The 27,505-nt window shown below is 48.4% G+C and overlaps 1 protein-coding gene across 4 annotated transcripts in view; it reads left to right on the top strand.

Annotated features, from left to right (window-relative positions):
* The window catches only part of LOC137439510 (sodium-dependent neutral amino acid transporter B(0)AT1), a 72,099-nt gene that overhangs the window by 9,405 nt on the left and 35,189 nt on the right, over positions 1-27,505 (top strand). For 3 of the 4 annotated variants that reach the window (XM_068135326.2, XM_068135329.2, XM_068135327.2), the window contains exon 2: positions 27,253-27,393. In XM_068135326.2, coding sequence (XP_067991427.2) covers positions 27,253-27,393 — 141 coding nt within the window. Of the gene's footprint in view, positions 1-26,984; positions 27,394-27,505 lie in introns of those variants that run through there. The other variant, XM_068135328.2, reaches the window with a different exon arrangement.

A 27,505-nucleotide genomic window follows, 5' to 3' on the forward strand; every position in this document is an offset into this window, starting at 1 on the left:
TGAGTGGCAGCAACTGACAAATGTGCCTGTATCCAGAAGGCTAGTCAACCAACGACTGGTTCAAGCAGGCTATCGTGCCAGGCGTCACCTGAGAAAGCCACGCCTGACAAGACAACACCACCAGCGCCGATTGCAGTGGGCCAGAGAGCACCGTCAATGGCAGCCAGGACACTGGAATCACGTGATCTTCAGTGACGAGTCTTGATTTCTGGTCTATCGTCAAGATGGCCATGTCCGAGTGCGCAGCCAAGTGCATGATGCCTACAACGAAGATTGTATAGTGCCAAGATCCAAGCTGGAGGTGGTGGGGTGACCGTTTTGGCTGCTTTTCATGCAGGGGGCAAAACTGACCTGGTTGTTCTGAATGGAAACCTGAACCAGTTCAAGTACAGGGCCATTCTGGAAGAAACATTGCTTCCATTTGCTCGTATAGCCTTTCGAGGAAACTTTGTCTTCCAAGATGACAATGCACGGCCTCATCGTGCTCGCATGATCCAACACTTTCTTGCTGACCGTGGTGTAGAGCATATGGAGTGGCCTGCCATGTCCCCGGATATGAATCCGATAGAGAACTTGTGGGCAGAATTAACGCGTCAAATCGACAACTTGGACCAGCAGCCTACCTCTGTGCGTGAATTGCAGCAGGCTATTGTCACTGCATGGCAAGCGATTCCTGTCCAAACCTCTCTCCTCAAAATCACCAACGACCTTCTCCTCTCCTCTGACGCTGGCAACCTCAACATTCTCATCCTCCTCGACCTCAGCGCCGCCTTTGACACCATCGATCACACCATCCTCCTCACCCGACTTGAAACCACCTTTAACATTACCGGCACTGCCCTCTCTTGGATTAAATCATACCTCTCTGACAGATGTCAGTTCATCTCCATCAATAACTGCAAATCCCCCACTGCTCCCCTCTCCCAAGGGGTCCCCCAAGGTTCAGTTCTTGGGCCCCTCCTCTTCATCCTTTACCTGTCCCCCCTCGGTCACTTAATCCGCCGTCATGGTCTCCAATTCCACTGCTTCGCCGATGACATCCAGCTTTTCATCTCCACCAAGTCCATCTCCACCGCCACCCACTCTATCCTGACAAACTGCATCACTGAAATAAAATCCTGGCTTCAAATCAACTTCCTCAAACTTAACTGTGATAAATCTGAAATAATCATCATTGGCCCAAAAACGCTCACCAAGTCCACCCATAACTTTGCCCTCAACATCGACGGTTTCCCAGTATCCACCTCCCCTCACATCCGGAATCTTGGCATCATCTTTGACCAAACCCTCTCCTTCGACAAATACACTAAACAGATCACAAAGACAGCCTCCTTTCACCTGAAAAACATCGCCCGTCTCCGTCCATCCCTTTCCTCCGTGGCTGCAGAAACCCTCATCCACGCCTTCATCACTTCCCGTCTGGACTACTGCAATAGCCTCCTTTATGGTTCACCCTCAACAATCACCAATAAACTCCAATACATTCAGAACTCCGCTGCCCGTCTACTCACCCATTCCCGGACCCGTGACCACATCACCCCCGTCCTTTACAAGCTTCACTGGCTCCCCATCTCCCAGAGAATCCAGTACAAAATCCTCCTCTTGACCTACAAAGCCCTCCATAACCTGGCCCCATCCTACCTGGCTGACCTCCTCTCCAGACACACTCCCACCCGCAACCTCCGCTCTGCTGGTACCAACCTCCTGACCCCCCCCATCCGGACCAAATTTAGATCCTGGGGGGACAGGGCCTTCTCCATCGCTGCTCCCACCCTCTGGAACTCGCTACCTCACACCATCAGAGACTCCTCCTCACTCACCACATTCAAAACATCACTCAAGACCCACCTGTTCAACACTGCATTCAACATTTAACCCACAGCATCTAACCCCTGACTATCTCCTCTCCTTCTCCCTCCTTTGTGCTTTGAATATTTCCCTATTGATTCTTCTTTTTTTGCAATTGTTTTTATGTTTTGCTATGCATTATGTTTTGCACTCTGTCAAAGCGTCTTTGGGCTTCCTGAAAAGCGCTATATAAAATAAATGCATTATTATTATTATTATTATAAACCTTGGCAAATCTCATGAACAGCATGCCTCAACGCGTACGTGCTCTCCTGAATGCTCGTGGGGGTTACACGACGTACTGAACTGTAATTTTACTGTCCGTAATCCCAGTTCTAATTTAACTTTTGTTTTTGTTAAAAAATAATTTGGCTAATGTGCAAAATAAAGAAATACTTCTGGAAAACGTACAGAAGTTTAACACAGTACTGTCCGTGAATTGAGTTCAATATCAGTTTGCAACACTTTCAAGGATCAATTTATTTGCTTCGAAATGTCAAATGTGGTTTTTGTTTCTTTTAAAGGTCACATTAACAAAATCTAGAATAATTTCAACATAATGCCAATGAACTTTTGGTTCTAAGTCAACTTGAAAAGTAAGTTCACCCCCACAAAAAAAATATTCCATATTAAATGCCAAGTCCGCAAATAACCTTTGCATATTAACCCCTTGAATTCGGATTACCTTTTTTTTGTTACGCACTGTATATATATTGTTGCGGTTTTAGAACCCACACTTTTGTAAATAATAATCACTTGTAAATATGACAGTAAAGGTTAAAGGTAGCACCCTTAGTTAGTCCACAAGCAACACGTAGGCCACCATAGGAACTCAGTTATTTCCTTATTATGTGTTTTAGATAAGGCCGTGTTTCCAAAAGTTGAATCTGCGTTGCATCAATCAAATAAGGAGTAGGCCCTTTTGTTCATTTTGCGACCTCTCTCCAAATCCTGTTACGCGCCTTGGTTAGCGTTCGCTCAGGCGCCGCCATTGACCATGCGGTCGGCTCGAGGAAGAAGGGGGCGGAGAGCCAAGAACAAGGTGTGGCCACGTCAACTCACCATCAGGGCGTGGCCGGCAAGCCCCACCAACCAACCAGGGCTGATGTAAGGTCACCGACAGGCGTGGCCTTTGTGGAGCGCATAGTGATCTGGGCGCACGTAATAAAAGCGCGCGCAAAGCCCTTTGACGGACTTCTTTTGATGGGACTGCGCACACGGACTCCTTCGAGAAAGAACTGCGCGGGGGCGTCTACTGGCGAGAGAAGATATACGGCGGCGCTCGTTTGCAAAGGCGTTATAAGAGAACCTTGGAGAGGGTGCGTTTGGCCACAGCCATACAATTATTGCGTACTGAGCATCCCAGTCCCCGCCCCCCTCCCCCCGCTATATGTAAGAACCGCTCGCGGTTGAACAACTACACGCAAAGCTGCCTGCCGGGTTTTCGCCCGCTGGACCGGAGACACCTGGAGCCGGACCTCATCACCGGACCCTCTACCTGGACCTTCCACCCTACCAGCTACAATCCCCATGGGAGTGCGTATGTTTGTCTGGGGTCGTAAGTTAAGACTGTGTAGTTAAGCCTGCCCTGTGTCCTGCTTCTTCTTCTTCTTCTTCTTGTACATTCCTTTCGTTTCCTCTTTCCTCCTGTATATTCTTAATAAATTACCTTGTTCTTTCTTGGTTTTTCCCTAATCCGATCACATCCATCCTTTCTTTCAATTGAGTACCTGTGGCACGATTCGGAACCGCTATAATCGGGTGTAGTCATTGTTAACGGCCTGAGTCATGGCTCGCTTCGCTCGGCGTGTCCACTAACGCCGTGGCTCGGGCGGGGCTCATTTCCTCGTTTCCCGGAAGGCGCTGGTAATTACGTAATAGGAACAATTCGGCCTACCACCATATTCAGCGCTGACCGGAAGTGACGTCATAGCTCCAGAACTCGGGACGGCCAGCTTAAAGGACAAGGGGATTAATCCCCCCTTGATAAGGGGAGCGCCGACCCCCGAGATCCGTAACAATATATATATATATATTATACATATATATATATATATATATATATATATATTGTTACGGATCGCGGATTAGATGTTATTTACCGAGCGGTGGTATTGCCGCGACCTAACAGTTCCCCCGATTCTTCCCCAACTCACCCGATTCCACCCGAACGTTGGCCAAATCGCGCTACGCTAAATCAATGATTGGAAAGGACACAACGACTGGGATAAATGAAACGACGCCAGGGGTACAGTTCTCAAGACCTCCGGAGGAGGATATAATTACAGTGGGGGAGAAAAGGGGTAGATTACAAGGTAGAGTGAGGTAAAAGACACAGAAGAGATGGGCACTTAAATACAATCTTATCTTATCCCAGACAGACCACAGACAAACGGAACAAGGCTGACTTACACCGGGATTGATGGCAGGGAAGGACAGGTAGTTCGATAGCACAAGGTGCACCTTGGCTCGGGGACAGGATCAAGCACGGTCCAAGAGATGCAGGGAGGTCTCACTGCGCTCGGAAGGGACGTCTCTCTTGCTTCAAGCTCAGCGCGCATCTGACGTCACCTCCCTCTTCCTGCGCATGCTCAGCGGTGAGTGACACGCCCTCGGCTGGTTGGCTCCGCCCCAGATGGGACCGGTCCGCCGCTTCCATTGGGTGCGGGGGTTACCGGGCTCCGCCCTTGACGAGGAGCTGACAGGGAGCCCCTATTTGGTAACCCCGTCGAGCACATGTTTGATGGCGGCTCGTGGGGAAGGCCTCGTGCCCTCCCAACACCCCCTACCAACCAAGCCGGAGTGAGGACGCGCACTCCCTGTGCACGCCGCCGCCGCGCTGTTGTTGTTGTTGTTGTTTCTGAACCGTGAGGAAGAGCTGCGGGGAGGTATTGGGAGGTCCTAAACTTCCTAACGGTGCCATACAATCACATTCTGGTGCAACGAAGGGTCAGAATTAATGGAAACGAATCTTTAACTGACATAGACTAAGAATAACTAGCAAGATGTCCTATAGTTGTCTACGTGAGATGCGGTGGACCTGGATGCGACATTTAATGGGGGGAAATAGGGGGAGGTCGGGTCTACAGAGTGTTGTTTACAGAAAATGGGACTAGGGAATGGGGGATTGGGGATAGTTGGGAAGTATTGAGGAAATAGGGGAATATTTACAAGCGGATATGGATGGATGCAAATCCCATATCCGCAACATTGCACCCTTCTCTACCTCGGGGCGTCCCGACCCGATAAATTTTTAACTACTTTAGTGTGGCACTCAGATGTAGTTCCCTCTACTATTAACTCAACCCTGAGTGCGACAGTTTTACAGATGTTCACAAATGAGTAAATATGTCCCCCTGCGACGTTGCACCCTTCTCCTAACAGAAACACACCCACAGGATAACCGAATCGCGGAAAGCATCCTCAAACTAAACATACAGCCGGTAGGGAGCATCATTTATACAACACTGATATTTACAATACAATCCAGGACCTGTTCTTTGAGGAACACATGCAGATGTTATGCATAGAGAGAGAGCACGCATGCCAGCATCGATACACCAACCCACGAGTGCCCTGTGGCCCTACGGCCTTTAATAATGTGCAGAGCACCCCGTCCAAGCACCAAAAGCACCACCCCATTATGCACAGTCAGCACCATCCGGTGCACCAATAAAGTGTTCAATAATAAATGCACAATCAAGTGTCCATGGTCACCGGTGGTGTCGCAGCCGGCCGATGTTCTGCTGCTGGTCTTGCCTTCATGGAGTGCACTTGGCCTTCTGGCTTCTTTAGAAATAAAGAAAGGCGCCAACCGCGTCCATTTCTAAATTGTGGCCGTCAGGGGGGCCAACTAAAAGTGGTTCACCTTTATGGCATAGGTGCCACGTTGACCCAGAGGTCCATCCACGGGTGGTGCTTGACCGCAAAAGAACTGCGGTCCATTGTGGGCGGCCACAAAAATTGCGGTCCATATGGTGTATCGATCCAGGCAGCAAGCAGCGGAAGTACAGGCCCACAACTGCGGAGCCAGCACCTCTCTCTCCTCTCTCTCTCTGCCCCAAAGCCAGATCCTCGGAGGTGGGAGACAAAAGAAGACAAGTGAGTAAGGTGGTAAGGGCGCAAAAGTGCACGCAATACTAGGTAATGCACACTGGGGGCACATGGGAACCAGGTGAGACAGGTACGTTCCTACCGTACGCCCCCCCCCCCCACCAGGTAACCTACATTGCCCCTCCCTTACCCCTTACTGTATCCACAAAACACAACACTACCCATAAACATCTACTTTACACATCAACAAACGTCCCTACTGTCTTCCCCGTTCCTCCCATAAACCAAATTCGTCTTCTCTCCCTCCTAACCAATCAAATTTGCCATTTCCAACTCTCATCAAAATTTGCCATCTCCAACTCAACATCAAAATTTGCCATCACCAATTCATCATCAGTCCCTCCTAAGGAGGGAGAGATGGAATCACCCCAATGTCTCATCCACGTCGTGATGCGTCTCACAAATCCACACAGCAATTCTCCTTTCCTGCAACACAGAACAAAGGAACACAGGTGTGGAGTCATCATCACCACCTCACATAAGTGGCTGCGTATGGTGCGACAGGTTCATCAATCCTAACTATTTCCTAAATGACTTTAACAACTTTACATTACCCGGGGTCTTTCTCCTGCCAAACCATTGGCCCTCATTACTCTATGGGTTCTAAAAACCAATTCCCATTGACCAAACTGTGGTGCTTCTCAAGTTGGGGTCTCACTCCCCCGATTCATCACTCGGTGCCCCCGCACAATTTCGGTGGCTGGGTCGTGTGACGCTCCTAGCTGGTCCGCCCACCTGCACACCTCCACCACTGTTGTTGCCTACCGAGCTCACCTGCTCCTCACCCTAACCTAACTAACTGGGGAAGGCCCTCTCGCACTCTCACCCCCTCAGTGCCCTCTCTGGCACGGCCTGCCCGATCCACACCCGGGATCCTCAGGCACCCACTGACACTAACAGCTCCCAGAGCCCACCTGCGGCCTCACCTGGCCGACATCTAACAGTGGCGGAGTGCCCAACCATTCACACTCATACTAACAGGCCACACGACCAGCCAATTTCACCACACCAATGCACCCATCCACAATACCATTCTGCATCCGCACCACAAATGCCAATATCCAACCACAATTTACCTATACCTTCTAACTATTCTTTAAACTACCCTCCCCGGGTACTCGTGAAAAGGGGTCCACTCTTCCCCCATCCACACCTTCGCACCATGCACGCCACTCCGTACCACTTACTCCAACTCTCTCCACACCACTCATTCCAATCCTCCATGTATTCCACACACCTGTACTTGCACACCTGTGCTCTCATACTTGGTGCCGCCTGCACCCTTCTCTCCCCCAAGCGCATTTGCGCTGATCCACAACACTCACTACTCATACACTGCTCCACACACCTGTTCAGTTGCACACCTGTGCAATCACACCTGTTCAATCCTCAACCACACGGCATCATCTCATCTAACTACTCCCCTCTGAAACTTGCGCTTCCCAGTCGTCCCTTTAAACTATTGCGCTCCCACGTCATTATCATCCACACTAAACTACCTGCGTCCCCACTACAGGTATCAGTCACTAACTAACCTTAACGTTACCTAATGTCATCTTCGCTAGATCCCTACACACAATATCCTAACCCACCCGGGCTAGTTTTCACTGCCATATACCCCATAATCTATAGCGCATCTGCCCCATTCATGGGAAGGGTGGTAGGGATGCCACCCTTACCCACCGTCATACGGCACGAGTGGGACCTTGTGGGACCACCTCGTATGTGAGTCGTTGCCCGCCTGCCGGACCCCATGCGTCGCCCCTTGCGGGGTCAGCGCGGGGCCGAACCGGCCGGGCCCCCACAGTACATTACCCCCAAGGGGCTCCCGTGCCTCCCCTGTCCCTCTAAAAACTACCCCTGTTGGTGTCGATGCATGGGTCACACTTCCGCAACCCGTTACCCATTCCATACCACCACAACCTTGCTCACTCACACCTCGCACCTCTCCCATCACCTGACCCTCTCGCTCGCACCCTCGTTCCATACCCTCCGGACCAGCCATACACCTCACTCTTGGCCTCTCACGAACATCCGGGTCCATCTCGACCCCCAAGCTTATTAAATCACCTGGCGCATCATACGCACGACCATATTGGTCACCACTTACACCGGGTCCTCTTTCTCTTCGCTTCTCCTCCATCACCTGCGAATCCCTCATCCGGTTAATGAGCACATCATCACGATCCGAACACAGACTTTGGACCAATTCTTTTACTTCCTCCTTTATCTCTTTCTTATCCTCTCTCCGTCGCTTCTTAATTTCGCTCACCCCTTCTTCCACTTCTTCTAATTTCTGCTTCACCTCCTTCATCTCCTCGTGCGCCCCCTTAAGTTCTCCCTCTAACTCCACCTTATTTTTTTCTATGTGCTCCCGCACCTCCCGCTCTTTAACCTCCATCACCTCTACCACCTTGTTCATTTTCCTCGTCAGGTCCTCATGTACCGTCTGACACTCTTTTTTAATTACCCCTACGTCCTTTTTCATCTCCTTCTGTGTCGATTTTAAACCCTCTATTAGCTGTGTTCTTCTTTACCTGGTCCCCCAACTCCTTTTGTCCCACTGTCAGTTGTTCTACTCCCAGCGTCAACTCCTCTATACCACCTTGCAATTTTACAGTCCCCTTTCTCACCTCCTTCTCCATGCGCTCCTTGCAGTGCCTCACCTCCTCGCTCACTCCTCCGACCTCCTCACTCACACCTCTTCTGATCTCCTCTCCCATCACTTGCATCTCCTGCCCAGATGCCACCCTCATCTGCTCCATTTCCTCCCTGTGAGCATCCAATTTAGTTTCTACCCCCATTCTGACCCCCTCTATCTGCTGCCCCATTTTTTAAACTTCCCTTTCCGCTTGGTCCCTCATGTCCCTCAATTTGCCTTCCATACTGTTTTCTAACCCCTCTAACCCCTTTTTCATCCCTTCCATTTGATTCTCTTGAGCGGCCATTCTGTTTTCTACCCCCGTTAACCCCTCCTGTATTTCCCCTAATCTATTGTCTAATCCCTCAAATTTGTTTCCTAATCCCTCTATTCTACTCCCTAACCCTCCGATCTGGGCCCCCATGTCCTCCCTCAATTTCTCGCTATTGGACCCCATCCTTTGTTCTAACCGTTGGCTATTGGCCCCCTTGTCCTCCCTCAATTTCTCGCTATTGGACCCCATCCTTTGTTCTAACCGTTCGCTATTCTGGGCCATAAGGGCCTTCATTTGTATTAAAAAAAGGTTCAAATCCACCAGCGGCGCTGCTACGTTCGCGGGCGCGGTCGCCGTAGCCATCTGCGAGGCGCCATTTTGCGCGCCCGTAACCTCGTGCGCGAGGACGCCATTTTGCGAACCTGCCGCCCTCACTGCTTCACTCTCCTCATGTCCCTCAATTTGGTCCTGGATCGACCCTGCCTCACTCTCCTCTACCGGAACCCAGCCGTCTTGATCTGCCATAGCGCGACTTTCAAAATTCGGGTTTTTTGTAAAACAAAACAATTTCCAACTGCTTGTAATTTTTGAGCGCGTTAAGCGCGCTTCAGGCCTCGTATCTCACTCCTCGACACCAATTGTTACGGATCGCGGATTAGATGTTATTTACCGAGCGGTGGTATTGCCGCGACCTAACAGTTCCCCCGATTCTTCCCCAACTCACCCGATTCCACCCGAACGTTGGCCAAATCGCGCTACGCTAAATCAATGATTGGAAAGGACACAACGACTGGGATAAATGAAACGACGCCAGGGGTACAGTTCTCAAGACCTCCGGAGGAGGCTATAATTACAGTGGGGGAGAAAAGGGGTAGATTACAAGGTAGAGTGAGGTAAAAGACACAGAAGAGATGGGCACTTAAATACAATCTTATCTTATCCCAGACAGACCACAGACAAACGGAACAAGGCTGACTTACACTGGGATTGATGGCAGGGAAGGACAGGTAGTTCGATAGCACAAGGTGCACCTTGGCTCGGGGACAGGATCAAGCACGGTCCAAGAGATGCAGGGAGGTCTCACTGCGCTCGGAAGGGACGTCTCTCTTGCTTCAAGCTCAGCGCGCATCTGACGTCACCTCCCTCTTCCTGCGCATGCTCAGCGGTGAGTGACACGCCCTCGGCTGGTTGGCTCCGCCCCAGATGGGACCGGTCCGCCGCTTCCATTGGGTGCGGGGGTTACCGGGCTCCGCCCTTGACGAGGAGCTGACAGGGAGCCCCTATTTGGTAACCCCGTCGAGCACATGTTTGATGGCGGCTCGTGGGGAAGGCCTCGTGCCCTCCCAACACCCCCTACCAACCAAGCCGGAGTGAGGACGCGCACTCCCTGTGCACGCCGCCGCCGCGCTGTTGTTGTTGTTGTTGTTTCTGAACCGTGAGGAAGAGCTGCGGGGAGGTATTGGGAGGTCCTAAACTTCCTAACGGTGCCATACAATCACATTCTGGTGCAACGAAGGGTCAGAATTAATGGAAACGAATCTTTAACTGACATAGACTAAGAATAACTAGCAAGATGTCCTATAGTTGTCTACGTGAGATGCGGTGGACCTGGATGCGACATTTAATGGGGGGAAATAGGGGGAGGTCGGGTCAACAGAGTGTTGTTTACAGAAAATGGGACTAGGGAATGGGGGATTGGGGATAGTTGGGAAGTACTGAGGAAATAGGGGAATATTTACAAGCGGATATGGATGGATGCAAATCCCATATCCGCAACATTGCACCCTTCTCTACCTCGGGGCGTCCCGACCCGATAAATTTTTACCTACTTTAGTGTGGCACTCAGATGTAGTTCCCTCTACTATTAACTCAACCCTGAGTGCGACAGTTTTACAGATGTTCACAAATGAGTAAATATGTCCCCCTGTGACGTTGCACCCTTCTCCTAACAGAAACACACCCACAGGATAACCGAATCGCGGAAAGCATCCTCAAACTAAACATACAGCCGGTAGGGAGCATCATTTATACAACACTGATATTTACACTACGATCCAGGACCTGTTCTTTGAGGAACACATGCAGATGTTATGCATAGAGAGTGAGCACGCATGCCAGCATCGATACACCAACCCACGAGTGCCCTGTGGCCCTACGGCCTTTAATAATGTGCAGAGCACCCCTTCCAAGCACCAAAAGCACCACCCCATTATGCACAGTCAGCACCATCCGGTGCACCAATAAAGTGTTTAATAATAAATGCACAATCAAGTGTCCATAGTCACCGGTGGTGTCGCAGCCGGCCGATGTTCTGCCGCTGGTCTTGCCTTCATGGAGTGCACTTGGCCTTCTGGCTTCTTTAGAAATAAAGAAAGGCGCCAACCGCGTCCATTTCTAAATTGTGGCCGTCAGGGGGGCCAACTAAAAGTGGTTCACCTGTATGGCATAGGTGCCCCGTTGACCCAGAGGTCCATCCACGGGTGGTGCTTGACCGCAAAAGAACTGCGTTCCATTGTGGGGGGCCACAAAAATTGCGGTCCATATGGTGTATCGATCCAGGCAGCAAGCAGCGGAAGTACAGGCCCACAACTGCGGAGCCAGCACCTCTCTCTCCTCTCTCTCTGCCCCAAAGCCAGATCCTCGGAGGTGGGAGACAAAAGAAGACAAGTGAGTAAGGTGGTAAGGGCGCAAAAGTGCACGCAATACTAGGTAATGCACACTGGGGGCACATGGGAACCAGGTGAGACAGGTACGTTCCTACCGTACGCCCCCCCCCCCCACCAGGTAACCTACATTGCCCCTCCCTTACCCCTTACTGTATCCACAAAACACAACACTACCCATAAACATCTACTTTACACATCAACAAACGTCCCTACTGTCTTCCCCGTTCCTCCCATAAACCAAATTCGTCTTCTCTCCCTCCTAACCAATCAAATTTGCCATTTCCAACTCTCATCAAAATTTGCCATCTCCAACTCAACGTCAAAATTTGCCATCACCAATTCATCATCAGTCCCTCCTAAGGAGGGAGAGATGGAATCACCCCAATGTCTCATCCACGTCGTGATGCGTCTCACAAATCCACACAGCAATTCTCCTTTCCTGCAACACAGAACAAAGGAACACAGGTGTGGAGTCATCATCACCACCTCACGTAAGTGGCTGCGTATGGTGCGACAGGTTCATCAATCCTAACTATTTCCTAAATGACTTTAACAACTTTACATTACCCGGGGTCTTTCTCCTGCCAAACCATTGGCCCTCATTACTCTATGGGTTCTAAAAACCAATTCCCATTGACCAAACTGTGGTGCTTCTCAAGTTGGGGTCTCACTCCCCCGATTCATCACTCGGTGCCCCCGCACAATTTCGGTGGCTGGGTCGTGTGACGCTCCTAGCTGGTCCGCCCACCTGCACACCTCCACCACTGTTGTTGCCTACCGAGCTCACCTGCTCCTCACCCTAACCTAACTAACTGGGGAAGGCCCTCTCGCACTCTCACCCCCTCAGTGCCCTCTCTGGCACGGCCTGCCCGATCCACACCCGGGATCCTCAGGCACCCACTGACACTAACGGCTCCCAGAGCCCACCTGCGGCCTCACCTGGCCGACATCTAACAGTGGCGGAGTGCCCAACCATTCACACTCATACTAACAGGCGACACGACCAGCCAATTTCACCACACCAATGCACCCATCCACAATGCCATTCTGCATCCGCACCACAAATGCCAATATCCAACCACAATTTACCTATACCTTCTAACTATTCTTTAAACTACCCTCCCCGGGTACTCGTGAAAAGGGGTCCACTCTTCCCCCATCCACACCTTCGCACCATGCACGCCACTCCGTACCACTTACTCCAACTCTCTCCACACCACTCATTCCAATACTCCATGTATTCCACACACCTGTACTTGCACACCTGTGCTCTCATACTTGGTGCCGCCTGCACCCTTCTCTCCCCCAAGTGCATTTGCGCTGATCCACAACACTCACTACTCATACACTGCTCCACACACCTGTTCAGTTGCACACCTGTGCAATCACACCTGTTCAATCCTCAACCACACGGCATCATCTCATCTAACTACTCCCCTCTGAAACTTGCGCTTCCCAGTCGTCCCTTTAAACTATTGCGCTCCCACGTCATTATCATCCACACTAAACTACCTGCGTCCCCACTACAGGTATCAGTCACTAACTAACCTTAACGTTACCTAATGTCATCTTCGCTAGATTCCTACACACAATATCCTAACCCACCCGGGCTAGTTTTCACTGCCATATACCCCATAATCTATAGCGCATCTGCCCCATTCATGGGAAGGGTGGCAGGGATGCCACCCTTACCCACCGTCATACGGCGCGAGTGGGACCTTGTGGGACCACCTCGTATGTGAGTCGTTGCCCGCCTGCCGGACCCCGTGCGTCGCCCATTGCGGGGTCAGCGCGGGGCCGAACCGGCCGGGCCCCCACAGTACATTACCCCCAAGGGGCTTCCGTGCCTCCCCTGTCCCTCTAAAAACTACCCCTGTTGGTGTCGATGCATGGGTCACACTTCCGCAACCCGCTACCCATTCCATACCACCACAACCTTGCTCACTCACACCTCGCACCTCTCCCATCACCTGACCCTCTCGCTCGCACCCTCGTTCCATACCCTCCGGACCAGCCATACACCTCACTCTTGGGCTCTCACGAACATCCGGGTCCATCTCGACCCCCAAGCTTATTAAATCACCTGGCGCATCATACGCACGACCATATTGGTCACCACTTACACCGGGTCCTCTTTCTCTTCGCTTCTCCTCCATCACCTGCGAATCCCTCATCCGGTTAATGAGCACATCATCACGATCCGAACACAGACTTTGGACCAATTCTTTTACTTCCTCCTTTATCTCTTTCTTATCCTCTCTCCGTCGCTTCTTAATTTCGCTCACCCCTTCTTCCACTTCTTCTAATTTCTGCTTCACCTCCTTCATCTCCTCGTGCGCCCCCTTAAGTTCTCCCTCTCACTCCACCTTATTTTTTTCTATGTGCTCCCGCACCTCCCGCTCTTTAACCTCCATCACCTCTACCACCTTGTTCATTTTCCTCGTCAGGTCCTCATGTACCGTCTGACACTCTTTTTTAATTACCCCTATGTCCTTTTTCATCTCCTTCTGTGTCGATTTTAAACCCTCTATTACCGCTGTGTTCTTCTTTACCTGGTCCCCCAACTCCTTTTGTCCCACTGTCAGTTGTTCTACTCCCAGCGTCAACTCCTCTATACCACCTTGCAATTTTACAGTCCCCTTTCTCACCTCCTTCTCCATGCGCTCCTCACAGTGCCTCACCTCCTCGCGCACTCCTCCGACCTCCTCACTCACACCTCTTCTGATCTCCTCTCCCATCACTTGCATCTCCTGCCCAGATGCCACCCTCATCTGCTCCATTTCCTCCCTGTGAGCATCCAATTTAGTTTCTACCCCCATTCTGACCCCCTCTATCTGCTGCCCCATTTTTTAAACTTCCCTTTCCGCTTGGTCCCTCATGTCCCTCAATTTGCCTTCCATACTGTTTTCTAACCCCTCTAACCCCTTTTTCATCCCTTCCATTTGATTCTCTTGAGCGGCCATTCTGTTTTCTACCCCCGTTAACCCCTCCTGTATTTCCCCTAATCTATTGTCTAATCCCTCAAATTTGTTTCCTAATCCCTCTATTCTACTCCCTAACCCTCCGATCTGGGCCCCCATGTCCTCCCTCAATTTCTCGCTATTGGACCCCATCCTTTGTTCTAACCGTTGGCTATTGGCCCCCATGTCCTCCCTCAATTTCTCGCTATTGGACCCCATCCTTTGTTCTAACCGTTCGCTATTCTGGGCCATAAGGGCCTTCATTTGTATTAAAAAAGGTTCAAATCCACCAGCGGCGCTGCTACGGTCGCGGGCGCGGTCGCCGTAGCCATCTGCGAGGCGCCATTTTGCGCGCCCGTAACCTCGTGCGCGAGGACGCCATTTTGCGAACCTGCTGCCCTCACTGCTTCACTCTCCTCATGTCCCTCAATTTGGTCCTGGATCGACCCTGCCTCACTCTCCTCTACCGGAACCCAGCCGTCTTGATCTGCCATAGCGCGACTTTCAAAATTCGGGTTTTTTGTAAAACAAAACAATTTCCAACTGCTTGTAATTTTTGAGCGCGTTAAGCGCGCTTCGGGCCTCGTATCTCACTCCTCGACACCAATTGTTACGGATCGCGGATTAGATGTTATTTACCGAGCGGTGGTATTGCCGCGACCTAACAGTTCCCCCAATTCTTCCCCAACTCACCCGATTCCACCCGAACGTTGGCCAAATCGCGCTACGCTAAATCAATGATTGGAAAGGACACAACGACTGGGATAAATGAAACGACGCCAGGGGTACAGTTCTCAAGACCTCCAGAGGAGGATAGAATTACAGTGGGGGAGAAAAGGGTTAGCTAACAAGGTAGAGTGAGGTAAAAGACACAGAAGAGATGGGCACTTAAATACAATCTTATCTTATCCCAGACAGACCACAGACAAACGGAACAAGGCTGACTTACACCGGGATTGATGACAGGGAAGGACAGGTAGTTCGATAGCACAAGGTGCACCTTGGCTCGGGGACAGGATCAAGCACGGTCCAAGAGATGCAGGGAGGTCTCACTGCGCTCGGAAGGGACGTCTCTCTTGCTTCAAGCTCAGCGCGCATCTGACGTCACCTCCCGCTTCCTGCGCATGCTCAGCGGTGAGTGACACGCCCTCGGCTGGTTGGCTCCGCCCCAGATGGGACCGGTCCGCCGCTTCCATTGGGTGCGGGGGTTACCGGGCTCCGCCCTTGACGAGGAGCTGACAGGGAGCCCCTATTTGGTAACCCCGTCGAGCACATGTTTGATGGCGGCTCGTGGGGAAGGCCTCGTGCCCTCCCAACACCCTCTACCAACCAAGCCGGAGTGAGGACGCGCACTCCCTGTGCACGCCGCCGCCGCGCTGTTGTTGTTGTTGTTGTTTCTGAACCGTGAGGAAGAGCTGTGCGGAGGTATTGGGAGGTCCTAAACTTCCTAACGGTGCCATACAATCACATTCTGGTGCAACGAAGGGTCAGAATTAATGGAAACGAATCCTTAACTGACATAGACTAAGAATAACTAGCAAGATGTCCTATAGTTGTCTACGTGAGATGCGGTGGACCTGGATGCGACATTTAATGGGGGGAAATAGGGGGAGGTCGGGTCTACAGAGTTTTGTTTACAGAAAATGGGACTAGGGAATGGGGGATTGGGGATAGTTGGGAAGTATTGAGGAAATAGGGGAATATTTACAAGCGGATATGGATGGATGCAAATCCCATATCCGCAACAATATATATATATATATATGATTATGATTAGTATGATTGTTAGTTATGATGTTAGTATGATTATACATGCTGCCCTGTCTTCTAGCAACCACTGAAATTGGTTTAAAATACCTTTAGTCAGTGCAGTATACTGTTTATTCCACCACGTGAGCACCAGGGGTATTGCCCCTATGTTTAGGCTAACCCCCGCTCTAGCAGGGGAAATGGCCTTTAAAATGCATGTTGTTGCGGATATGGGAATATATATATTGCGGATATGGGATTTGCATCCATCCATATCCGCTTGTAAATATTCCCCTATTTCCTCAATACTTCCCAACTATCCCCAATCCCCCATTCCCTAGTCCCATTTTCTGTAAACAACACTCTGTAGACCCGACCTCCCCCTATTTCCCCCATTAAATGTCGTGCCCAGGTTCACCGCATCTCATGTAAGACAACTATAGGACATCTTGCTAGTTATTCTTAGTCTATGTCAGTTAAGGACTCGTTTCCATTAATTCTGACCCTTCGTTGCACCAGAATGTGATTGTATGGCACCATTAGGAAGTTTAGGACCTCCCAATACCTCCCCGCAGCTCTTCCTCACGGTTCAGCAACAACAACAACAACAACAGCAATGGCGGCGGCGTGCACAGGGAGTGCGCGTCCTCACTCCGGCTTGGTTGGTAGGGGGTGTTGGGAGGGCATGAGGCCTTCCCAGCGAGCCGCCATCGAACATGTGCTCGACGGGGTTACCAAATAGGGGCTCCCTGTCAGCTCCTCATCAAGGGCGGAGCCCGGTAACCCCCGCACCCAATGGAAGCGGCGGACCGGTCCCATCTGGGGCGGAGCCAACCAGCCGAGGGCGTGTCACTCCCCGTTGAGCATGCGCAGCCGAGGGAGTGGTGACGTCAGATGCGCGCTGAGCTTGGAAAAAGAAAGACGCCACCTCCGAGCGCTGTGAGGCCTCCCTGCATCTCTTGGACCGTGCTTGATCCTGTCCCCGAGCCAAGGTGCACCTTGTGCTATCGAACTACCTGTCCTTCCCTGCCATCAATCCCTGTGTAAGTCAGCCTTGTTCCGTTTGTCTGTGGTCTGTCTGGGCTAATGATAAGACTGTAACTAAGTGCCTATCTCTTCTGTGCCTTTACCTCACTACCTTGTAATCTACCCCTTTTCTCCCCCACTGTAATTATATCCTCCTCCGGAGGTCTTGAGAACTGTACCCCTTGCGTCGTTTCATCTATCCCAGTCGTTGTGTCCTTTCCATCATTGATTTAGCATAGCGCGATTTGGTCAACGTTTGGGTGGAATCGGGGTCTAGTCGGGGAATAACTGTTAGGTCGCGGTAATACACCACCGCTCGGTCGAAATAACATCTAACCGCGATCCGTAACAATATATATATATATATAATTATATATATATATGTATGTATGTATGTATGTATGTATGTATGTATGTATATATGTATGTATATATTATATATATTATATATATATATATATATATATATATATATATATATATATATATATATATATATATATATAGATATACGGTATATATACATACAGAGCGAACCCCCTAACTTGACGAGGAAGGAAGGCACAGATTGCGGCCCACCCCAGCAATTGCTGCAAAACCTGTCAGCAACAAGTGTTGCCTGCCACACGAACACATTGTCTCTGCCCTGCTCATCAACAGTTAGGAGATTTGCAGTCAGGAATATTAAATTTAACCAAAGAAGCACACTGACCCTATGATATTGTCGTGTTCCTGGGGTGAACACCCCTGGGGACGGATTCGCCGAGCAAGCTTAACACTCCGAGGCGTTCAGTCAATGATGGCAGAGTTAATACCTGCAGGGGGATGAGGCAGCGAAGGGTAACGAGGCTCTTACCTTCACAGACCCCACTGGATGTCTTCGACCCTGCAATAATTAATTCAACCGGCACGGAATTATAATACAAAAATACTGGCTTTATTGAAAGAAATGCCGGAAACAAAGGAATGCACGGTAAACCTAATATTCCTAAATGGAGCGCCCCACATCGACTCGTATACAACACAAGGGGAAATATAAAATAACGAAAGTAAAAATGTAGTGTACTTGGCTCTGAGCGGCTCTTGAACCCCGTCGGGAATCGTCACAGCCCCCGCGCCTCTGAGCGGGAATACACAGGCCTGCGTGCACAGTTCGCTCATGGGAAAATGCAGGCCACGGTCCGCAGATCGCTCCTCTAGCTGCCGAGCGCGAAACAAGCAGGCCGCACCCGTCCACTCACTGTCTGCTCCACACAGCACCCAGACGACGCACCGACGTCTCTCCGGTTCACTCAGCACGGCTCTCAGCCATCACAAAGCTACGGGCCAAGCACACCTGAGTCCACGAGCCACGACCGCCCATCCTTACAATCGTCGAAACCTCCAATGCCCCTAGCGCCAGAGCGCTATAAAATGTCCAGCATCTATGTCCCAACACAGGAGAACCAATAATAAATCAACCGTTTGCTATGGAGGCCAGCCCGGAGAGAGAGACAAAATGTCGGGACACGACCGTTCACTATCAAAGCCAGGACCCAAAAAGAAGAGAAAATGTCGAGACACGACCATTTGCCACCAAAGCCAGGACTCAAGAGAAAGAAAATGTCGAGACAGTCTTTTGTTTTCAAGGCTCTGACGTCATCCGACGCCGCCTGTGCATGCTCCACCAATCCAATAGTTCCATCTTAGCAGTCCTTGCTCGAACCAAATCCGGACCAGTCACTGCTCTTCGGAGCGTGGCCTTACGGACCTGCCTGCTTAATGTTGCGATATGGCAGCTGTGGCACCAGTGGTAGTTCAATGTCCCGGTTCCGGTTGCTTTATTTAGTGTTATTAATGCGCCTGCTTGACTATGTGTGTGTGTGCTGCATTGTCATAAGGAAAAGAGGAGAAATAACAGAGGCAATTACATGCAGGGGATTTACCATTAATCCATAACTAATTAACATAGCCCACTCCTAGTCATGGGAACAAAGATACACTCTTACACGACATACGGTCTAACGGATCCCTACTTATGATACATGGGGTTTCTTCTTCTTCATCGCAACATACGGAGCATGGTAATCTATTCACTTCTACCTGGACCTACGGTATTTCATTGTCTACCCCCCATAAACGTAACAATATATATATAAATAATAAAACAGGAGTGTCTGTCTGTCCCCAAACTACTCCTTCAGTTTTGGGGCTAGCCCCACCAAACCTTCTGTGGAAAGTTTTGGGGTCCCAGCGGATGTTGTAAGGTAGGTAGGATGTTTCAAAAATTCCGAAATAAAATTATGATTTTGAAATCAACTCGATACGAACCTGCCGCAAATCCGGAAGTGGACAGATGTCAGCAATGAGCTGGTTTGTTTATATCCCAATACAACAGTCATTTAAAACAGCATTTTGTTAAAGTATCAATTTATGATTGGAATGACATTTGGAATTGAGTTAATACAATTACGATTTTGAATTCATAATTGTATTCAGCCAAACGTATGGAACTACTCCACATCCGGATTTAAATATTCGTTTATGTCACGAATGTTGGTAAAAGTTTATTTTATATATTAATGCTATTTTATTTGTGATTGGAGTTGTGCTGTTTGGAATGAAAATAGAGATATTGAGTTCAAGTGAATGATGAAATGCCATGACGGTTTCTACTTTCTAAGCGTGACATTCACGGATCACCATATGCACATTTGCCATTGACTGGGTGTGGAACCATTCAAACGGGTACGTTTTTCGTGGAAGTCCTTCATGAACCTGCTGTCCATGCTTGATGTTCGACTACAGGTGGCACAGGAATGTGGAATTATTTGGTTCTATGGTTTCCCATTCATCGTTTTGTTTACCCTAAGTCTTTCACAAACCTGCTGTCCATGTCTGACGTGCGACTGAAGGTGCTACAGGAATGTGGAATTTATTGGTTTCATGCTTTAGCATTCGCCGTTTCTGCATTGTCTGTTTGCTTATGGCCTTCCACCCATGCGTAGCACCAGTACCTTGCTAATATATATATACACAGTCACGTGAAAAAGTAAGTACACCCCATGTAAAGTTTTGACTTTTTCAACATATTTCAACATACAGCTATTTGATCTTCATTTCAACAATATTGATAGATAAAGGTGATACAATATAACAAATATCATGAAACATTTACATTTTGTAGTCCATTGTATAATTTAAATAAACATAAATGCAAATTTCACATGTGGAAAAAGTAAGTCATTTAAGTAAAAAAAAAAGTAAGTTCATCGGTCCATAAAACCTTCTTCCAGTCTTCAGTAGTCCACTGGCAGTGCTTCATGGCCCCGGCAAGCCTCTTTTTCTTATTTTGCCATCTTAGCAATGGCTTTCTTATGCCACTCAACCTGTGCCACTCGAAACCTGCAGCTCGAAGTCTTCTCTTCACAGTTGAAACTGAGACTTGCTTACTTCGACCAGTGTTAAGCTGTGCTTGAAGCTGTTGTCCTGTGAGCCGCCTATCACGCAAGCTGTTGATTCTCAGAAACTTGTCTTCTGATTCTGTTGTGGCTTTGGGTCTGCCAGACCTCTTCCTGTCAGTTTCCTCCAGTTTCCAATATACTACTTCCTGCAGTGCAATATTGTCCAAATAATGCTTCAGAGGGTGTAATAACAGTCTGTTCCAATACTGCTTTTATACAGACAGGGGGTTTGTAATCAAGTAACCAGCAGAGGTTGAGACACCTGAAGGAATTGTTTGCATCAACTTTCAAGGCTTAATTTACTTACATTGCTGCAGAACAGCTGTAAGTTGTCTACCCATTACTTGTTCCCTGAAGAAGGCCTTTTTTTTACAATATAACTGTGCAATTTACATTATTTTCCTGTTTTTGCGAACCTAAACTTTTTTTTCAACCTCGAGCAGTTTACTGCTTACCTTTGTACCATTTCAGGTTATTCACTGGACATTAAACTGCGTAAATTTCAATAAAAACTGGAAAAATTGAGGTGTTCTAAAACTTTTGACCGGTTGTGTATATATGCTCTTTGAATTAGGTGTTGAAAGTCCTCAGTGTTTGAGCAAAATATTTACTTTCACATCTTGTGCCAGGAATGCCATAAACAACAGTGTGTTGGCCTTTCTCCGGTACACCATTATCTCTTAATCTTCATACTTGACAAAGAGTGCAAATGGGCAGAAATGACACGATAATATCGGATCACTCTGTTCCCTATTTGTGCAGTATAAAATGCAAATCATTTAACCCTCAACCAACACAATATCTTCATTACTGCTGATATAAAGAGTTGCTTTCTTTCCTGTGTGGAATTATTGTGTTGCTTATTATCGCAAATATGCCTATACAGTATACAGGAGTAGGAATGGCGGTGTTGCTGTGCAGAATACAATCCACAGGCAGTACGAGCACAATTACCCTTCCCTGTGTCTGCGTCCATTTGCATTTCCCTGTATTACAACTTTTTACTGCAACTTCTACGATATATAAAATAATCGAAAAAAATCATATGTACGTGGCCAATGTTTAAAGCACGTGTGCTTGAGCTTAAAGCAAATACTGTAAAGATTTGTTATTCCAATGTTGAGCTAAAATGCACAAAGCATTTGAACCTGAATGTCAATACGTTAACCAAATTGGTTTGTCTTCCTCAAGGAGAGGCTCTACTTGCATTAAATGAGTGAATGGTGACACAAATCAACAGGCACCCCTCATTGCTGTGATTAAAGTACACGCACTAGTGCGTGCCCGTACGTTTGTTCTCAGCCGTTCATCCGTTTGTTCTGCACGTCGCCTTGCCTCGCGTTCAGTGTTGTCTGCCAAGCGAGCAGCTCGTTCTTCATCTGTTTCAGCTGCACGACGCCTTGTCACACGTCCAGTGTTGTCTGCCAAGCGAGCAGCTCGTTCTTCATCCGTTTCAGCTGCACGACGCCTTGTCACGCACGTAGCGTCGCGTGTCAGGCGAGCAGCTCGTGCTTCGTCAGATTCCATTGCGCGTGCACGACGCGCAGTTTCGTTCCTTCGCTGTCGTAAGCGACGAATGGATTGGGGCATTGTGTGATACAATCGAGACAGTAAGTCGTCACTATCCCTAAGTCCGGAAGTTAAGTCCTCACTGTCCGGAAGTTCACATATCGCAGTTACGATTAATCGCAAATTAGTTTTAATGGCCAATTCTTCCACGTTTCAAACCGCGAGGCAGAAACAACAAACACACGCGGTTCCTTCGCTGTAGCGCGACCGTACGTGCAAAGAAAAATTAAAACTTTCATCGTTCCTTCGGTCTTCGCTCTCGTCCTTTGCCGTTCCTTCGCTCTTGTCCTTCGCTGTTCCTTCGTTCACGTACAAAACGTATGTGTTTGCTAAATAAATGGCCATAACTTGGTAACCACTTATCTGATTAATAGCAAACCTTGAAAGGGCACATCCTCAGGTCCCCAGAAATATACCTGGCAAGTTTCACTTAGATCGGACCAGTGGTTGTCGAGAAACAGCGGTCACAGACATACACACACACAGACAGACACACAGACACACAGAGATTGCTTGCATTATAGAGAGATGAGGTCCTGCTCAACGCGTGCCTGTACTCAACATGAAGTACCTCTCAGAAGAAATCGGTATCATCGTATCGAGCAAGGTTGCGATTGTCACGGTGAGCCTGCTCAAGTCTCGCACAGGTGTACGTCCTGATGGTGCAGGGCATCCCTTAGCCCCTGTCACACATAGGCGGATTTGTCGGCGACTACTTGTGACTGAAAAAATCGCCACCACCCGCCGACAATCGTAATGAAACCGTAATGGACGGTCTTCTGTAGTCGTGGTTATCCTCCCCAGGTCTGCTGCAGTCGGCAAGAGCCGCAAAGGGGCCAAATATATATTTTAAATGTTTAAAAACGGCTCGCTTAGTCGTCCTCAAAAAGAATCCGTCATGCTGTCATGATGGAACCGCCATGCTGTCGTCGGTATCCGTAATAAGACCGTAAAGCGGCCGCAACCCAGTCGCTCATAGTCTTCCGCAATTGCACCAGCATCGCCCCACCAGCTAGCACGGCAGAGATGCGAATGCCATACGGCCTACCTGCGGCATCTTCCCGACTACGGGCCGACACTGTTGCGGCTGCATATCGACTACAGAAGAACTGTCACGTCTCCCCTGCGGCTATGGGAGACTGACGACGACAGCAGTAGGACTAGTGGCGGCCGAGTTACTGCCATTGGCGACAGAGCTACGACTGCCTGGCGACTGCATTACGACATACCACGATTTTCTGGCCAGGTATAAATAGGGGTGGACATTTCAGCTCACTGCAGTATGTTCTATGGTCAAGGTCTACCAAGGGTCTCTCTACCAACATCTATCATGGATGATGAACATAGGATGAAGCTGGTCCTTCTGAATGACTTGGCAGCACTGGACCAAGATATTGCTGCGAATGACCTACTGCTGGCTCATGCTGAGCTCCATTCCATGGCAAGACAGGATGGTGTGAGGGTCTCCGTGGAGTGAGGTCCTGTGGTGCCGACAAGGATATGGCTTTATTGTTTGGACTTGGGACTTTTGGGAACTTTATTTTTGAGACTTTGGTCCTTTGGAAACTTTATTTATGGGACTTGGGACCAGTGGAAATAATTTGTTGGACGTTATTTCCATTCTCTCTCCCTGCAGAAAAGTTTGATTATTACATTACAATGATACATCTTTATTAACTTTCTTATTGTACATCAAACATCTTTATGCTTCATGTCATACATCATTGAAATGAATAAAGTGAAATGTAAAATAGAGAAATAAAGATTAAAAAAAAAAAAATGCAAAATAGAATAGCCATCTGATGAGTGCCTGTAGCGAGGACGAAAGTGATTTTTGAAATGTATATTTAATACAAACAAATTTATTTGTTCATATTAAATACAAATTTGTTCATAGCACAAGTATCCAATAATGAATCACAATGTTCATAGCACAAGTATCCAATAGCACAGCACAAGTATCCAATAGCACAAATATCCACAAGTAATCACTAATGTGTCAATAATCCTGACTGCCAGAGTCATCGTCATCGTCAGCTGGTGGCAGGTTCGGTGCAGACATCGCCTCTTGATGTGTGAATCATGTGTGAATGATTGTGTGTGATCACACAATCATCATGTGTGAATCGTCTCCAATCGCCGGCGGTCTTATTGCAGTCTTGCGGACGTCGGAGTAAACCGCCATCCGGGCCCAATGCAGTCGCCGCGATCCGCCATCAGTCGTAATCTAGCCGCCAGACTGTCGCCACGCTGCCGCCGTGCATCCGCAATGCAGTCGTCGTCGATCTTCAACAGTCGCCATCCCACTCGGGGTGAGGTCAGTGCTTCGTCGCAATGCAGTCGCAATGTGGCCGCCTGCAGTCGCCATACTGCCACCTGACCATATTTGACCGCCCAAAATCGCCAGTAGTCGCCGAAAAATCTTGATCGCCGGCAGTCGCCAGTAGTCACCAAAATATCCGCCTATGTATGACAGGGGCCTTACTTGCCGGTCTTCTCGCTGGTGAGGGATTTCTTCTGCAAGACGCCGGGCCTCGCGTTCAGTGTTTTCTGCCAAGCGAGCAGCTCGTTCATCCGTTTTGTCTGCACGATGCCGTGCCTCGCGTTCAGTGTTTTCTGCCAAGCGAGCAGCTCCTTCTTCATCTGTTTCGTCTGCACGACACCGTGCCTCGCGTTCAGTGTTTTCTGCCAAGCGAGCAGCTCGTTCTTCATCTGTTTCGTCTGCACGACACCGTGCCTCGCGTTCAGTGTTTTCTGCCAAGTGAGCAGCTCGTTCTTCATCTGTTTCGTCTGCACGACACCGTGCCTCGCGTTCAGTGTTTTCTGCCAAGCGAGCAGCTCGTTCTTCATCTGTTTCGTCTGCACGACACCGTGCCTCGCGTTCAGTGTTTTCTGCCAAGCGAGCAGCTCGTTCTTCATCTGTTTCAGCTGCACAATGCCTTGTCACGCGCGTAGCGTCGCATGTCAGGCGAGCAGCTTGTGCTTGGTCAGATTCCATAGCGCGAGCACGGCGCGCAGTTTCCTTCCTTCGCTCTCGTAAATGGCGAATGGATTGGGGCATTGTGTTTAACTCTAATCAATCTATAATATAGACAGTAAGTATATAGACAGTAAGTATAAGCCAGATACGACAGTATAGATAGATAAGAAAGTAAGATAGTAGTAAGATACAATCGAGACAGTAAGTCGTCACTATCCGTAAGTCCGGAAGTTAAGTCCTCACTGTCCGGAAGGTCACGTATCGCAGTTACGATTAATCGCAAATTAATTTTATTGGCCAATTATTCTATTAGCGCCAACATATTTTGCCTTTTTGCTATTCCATCGCAAGGAGAAGCACAAAGAGAAGAGAAGAGAAGAAAGAAAAATAAAACAAAAACCTTTCAAACCCCGAGGCAGAAACAACAAACACACAGGCGGTTCCTTCGCTCTAGCGTGACCGTACGTGCAAAAAAAAAAAACTTTAAAAAAAAGAACTTTCACCGTTGCTTCGGTCTTCGCTCTACCTTGAAAAGGCACATCCTCAGGTCCCCAGCAATATAGCTAGCAAGTTTCGATTAGATCAGACCAGTGGTTGTCGAGAAACAGCGGTCACAGACATACACACACACTGAGATTACTGGAATTATAGAGATAATAATACCCCAAAAATAAAAGGATAACATTCCCAAGCTACCGCAGAGGAATTCTTCACAGAGCCAAGTCCTTCCTCTACCATTCTTGGCTTATAAGGGTGTAAAAAGCCTTCATCCAAAGTGCCATGGAATATGGCTCTTACTTATGGGCTGATGCTGCCGCTTCCAAATGTTCTCCCCACTAGGTTGAAGAGTGTAAGACTGTCCATGACATTCACATTTCATGACATCTGCTCCTCACACACAGTAAGCAAGTTACTCTGCTCTCACACTCCGCCCACATTATTACATCTTTACAATACTTGTACCAAGTTTGCTTTAAATCCATACAGCTGTTCTCAAGTTATCAGATTTTTCCTGACATGACCTTTGACCTCGCGACCCCAAAATCTAATCAGTTAATCTCTACATCATTATACATACTTGTACCAAATTTGGTCAAAATCCCATCACTGGTTCACAAGTTATCGCAGTAACAGGATTTTTACCTAACATGACCTCTCACCTTTGGCCTTTGACCTTTGACCCCAAAATCTAATCAGTTCATCTTTACGTCATTATACATAACTGCACCAAGTTTGACTAAGATCCCTCAGGCCGTTCTCAAGTTATCGCGGTACCGAAAACGTATCGCGGACGGACGGATGGATGGACGGACGGACGGACGGACGGACAACCTGAAAACATAATCCCTTCCGGCGACTTCGTCAACAGAGGCATAAAAATAATTCCTGTGTGAAACTTCCTGTTTAGCAAATGTTTCTGTTCACTTCCTGAAAGATCGGCTTGGTGATTGTGCAACTGAGCAAGTTTTAGGTGATTCCACATGATAACTGTGCGGTGCTCTTTGGGAAAGCAATTGTCACAATGCATGAACATTATGTATCTCGTGGTGTGTTTGGTGAAAACAATAATTTTGCAGTCCTTTCGTCCACAGCAAATAGCAAAGAACAGCAGATATTTTATTTGAGAAAACAGTCTTAATTTTGTAAGATTTCTGCCACCTTACATAGCTTAGAGAAGTTGTTTATTTAATAATAATGATAATAATAATCATAATAATAATCATAATTGTATTTATATAGCGCCTTTTGCCTATGGATACAAGGTGCTATTTACATATTTTGATCCTGATTATACTCTTTCTGTCATCTGATTTTCTCTAGTTATTTATGAGTCACTTGATTTACACATCTCGTTGCATATTCACGCTTTCTTTGGTTACGTCAGACAAGGTGTAGTCCTATAGATCTTTTCAAAAACTTTTGTTCCCCCAAGTTTAATCATCTAACCCACAACTGTAATCCATTTCCTTTCCCTGGCCCTAGGAGCATTTCTCATCCCATACTTTATTGCGCTCTTTGTTGAGGGATTTCCAGTGTTCTTCCTCGAGCTGGCCATCGCTCAAAAGTTGCGGAAAGGTAGCATTGGAGTATGGTCGTCCATCCACCCCTACCTGACTGGCATTGGTAAAGGAGGGGGAGATGGGTTTGGGAAAGAGCAAAAAAAAAATATTTTTAATATTTCTTTCAAAGAAACATGTGCAAGCATACTTAAAGGCTTAAGTTTCTTATTTCCGAG

Source organism: Myxine glutinosa, chromosome 14 (assembly GCF_964187855.1).
Source record: "Myxine glutinosa chromosome 14, kmMyxGlut1.1, whole genome shotgun sequence".
In the NCBI taxonomy this organism is placed as follows: domain Eukaryota; kingdom Metazoa; phylum Chordata; class Myxini; order Myxiniformes; family Myxinidae; genus Myxine; species Myxine glutinosa.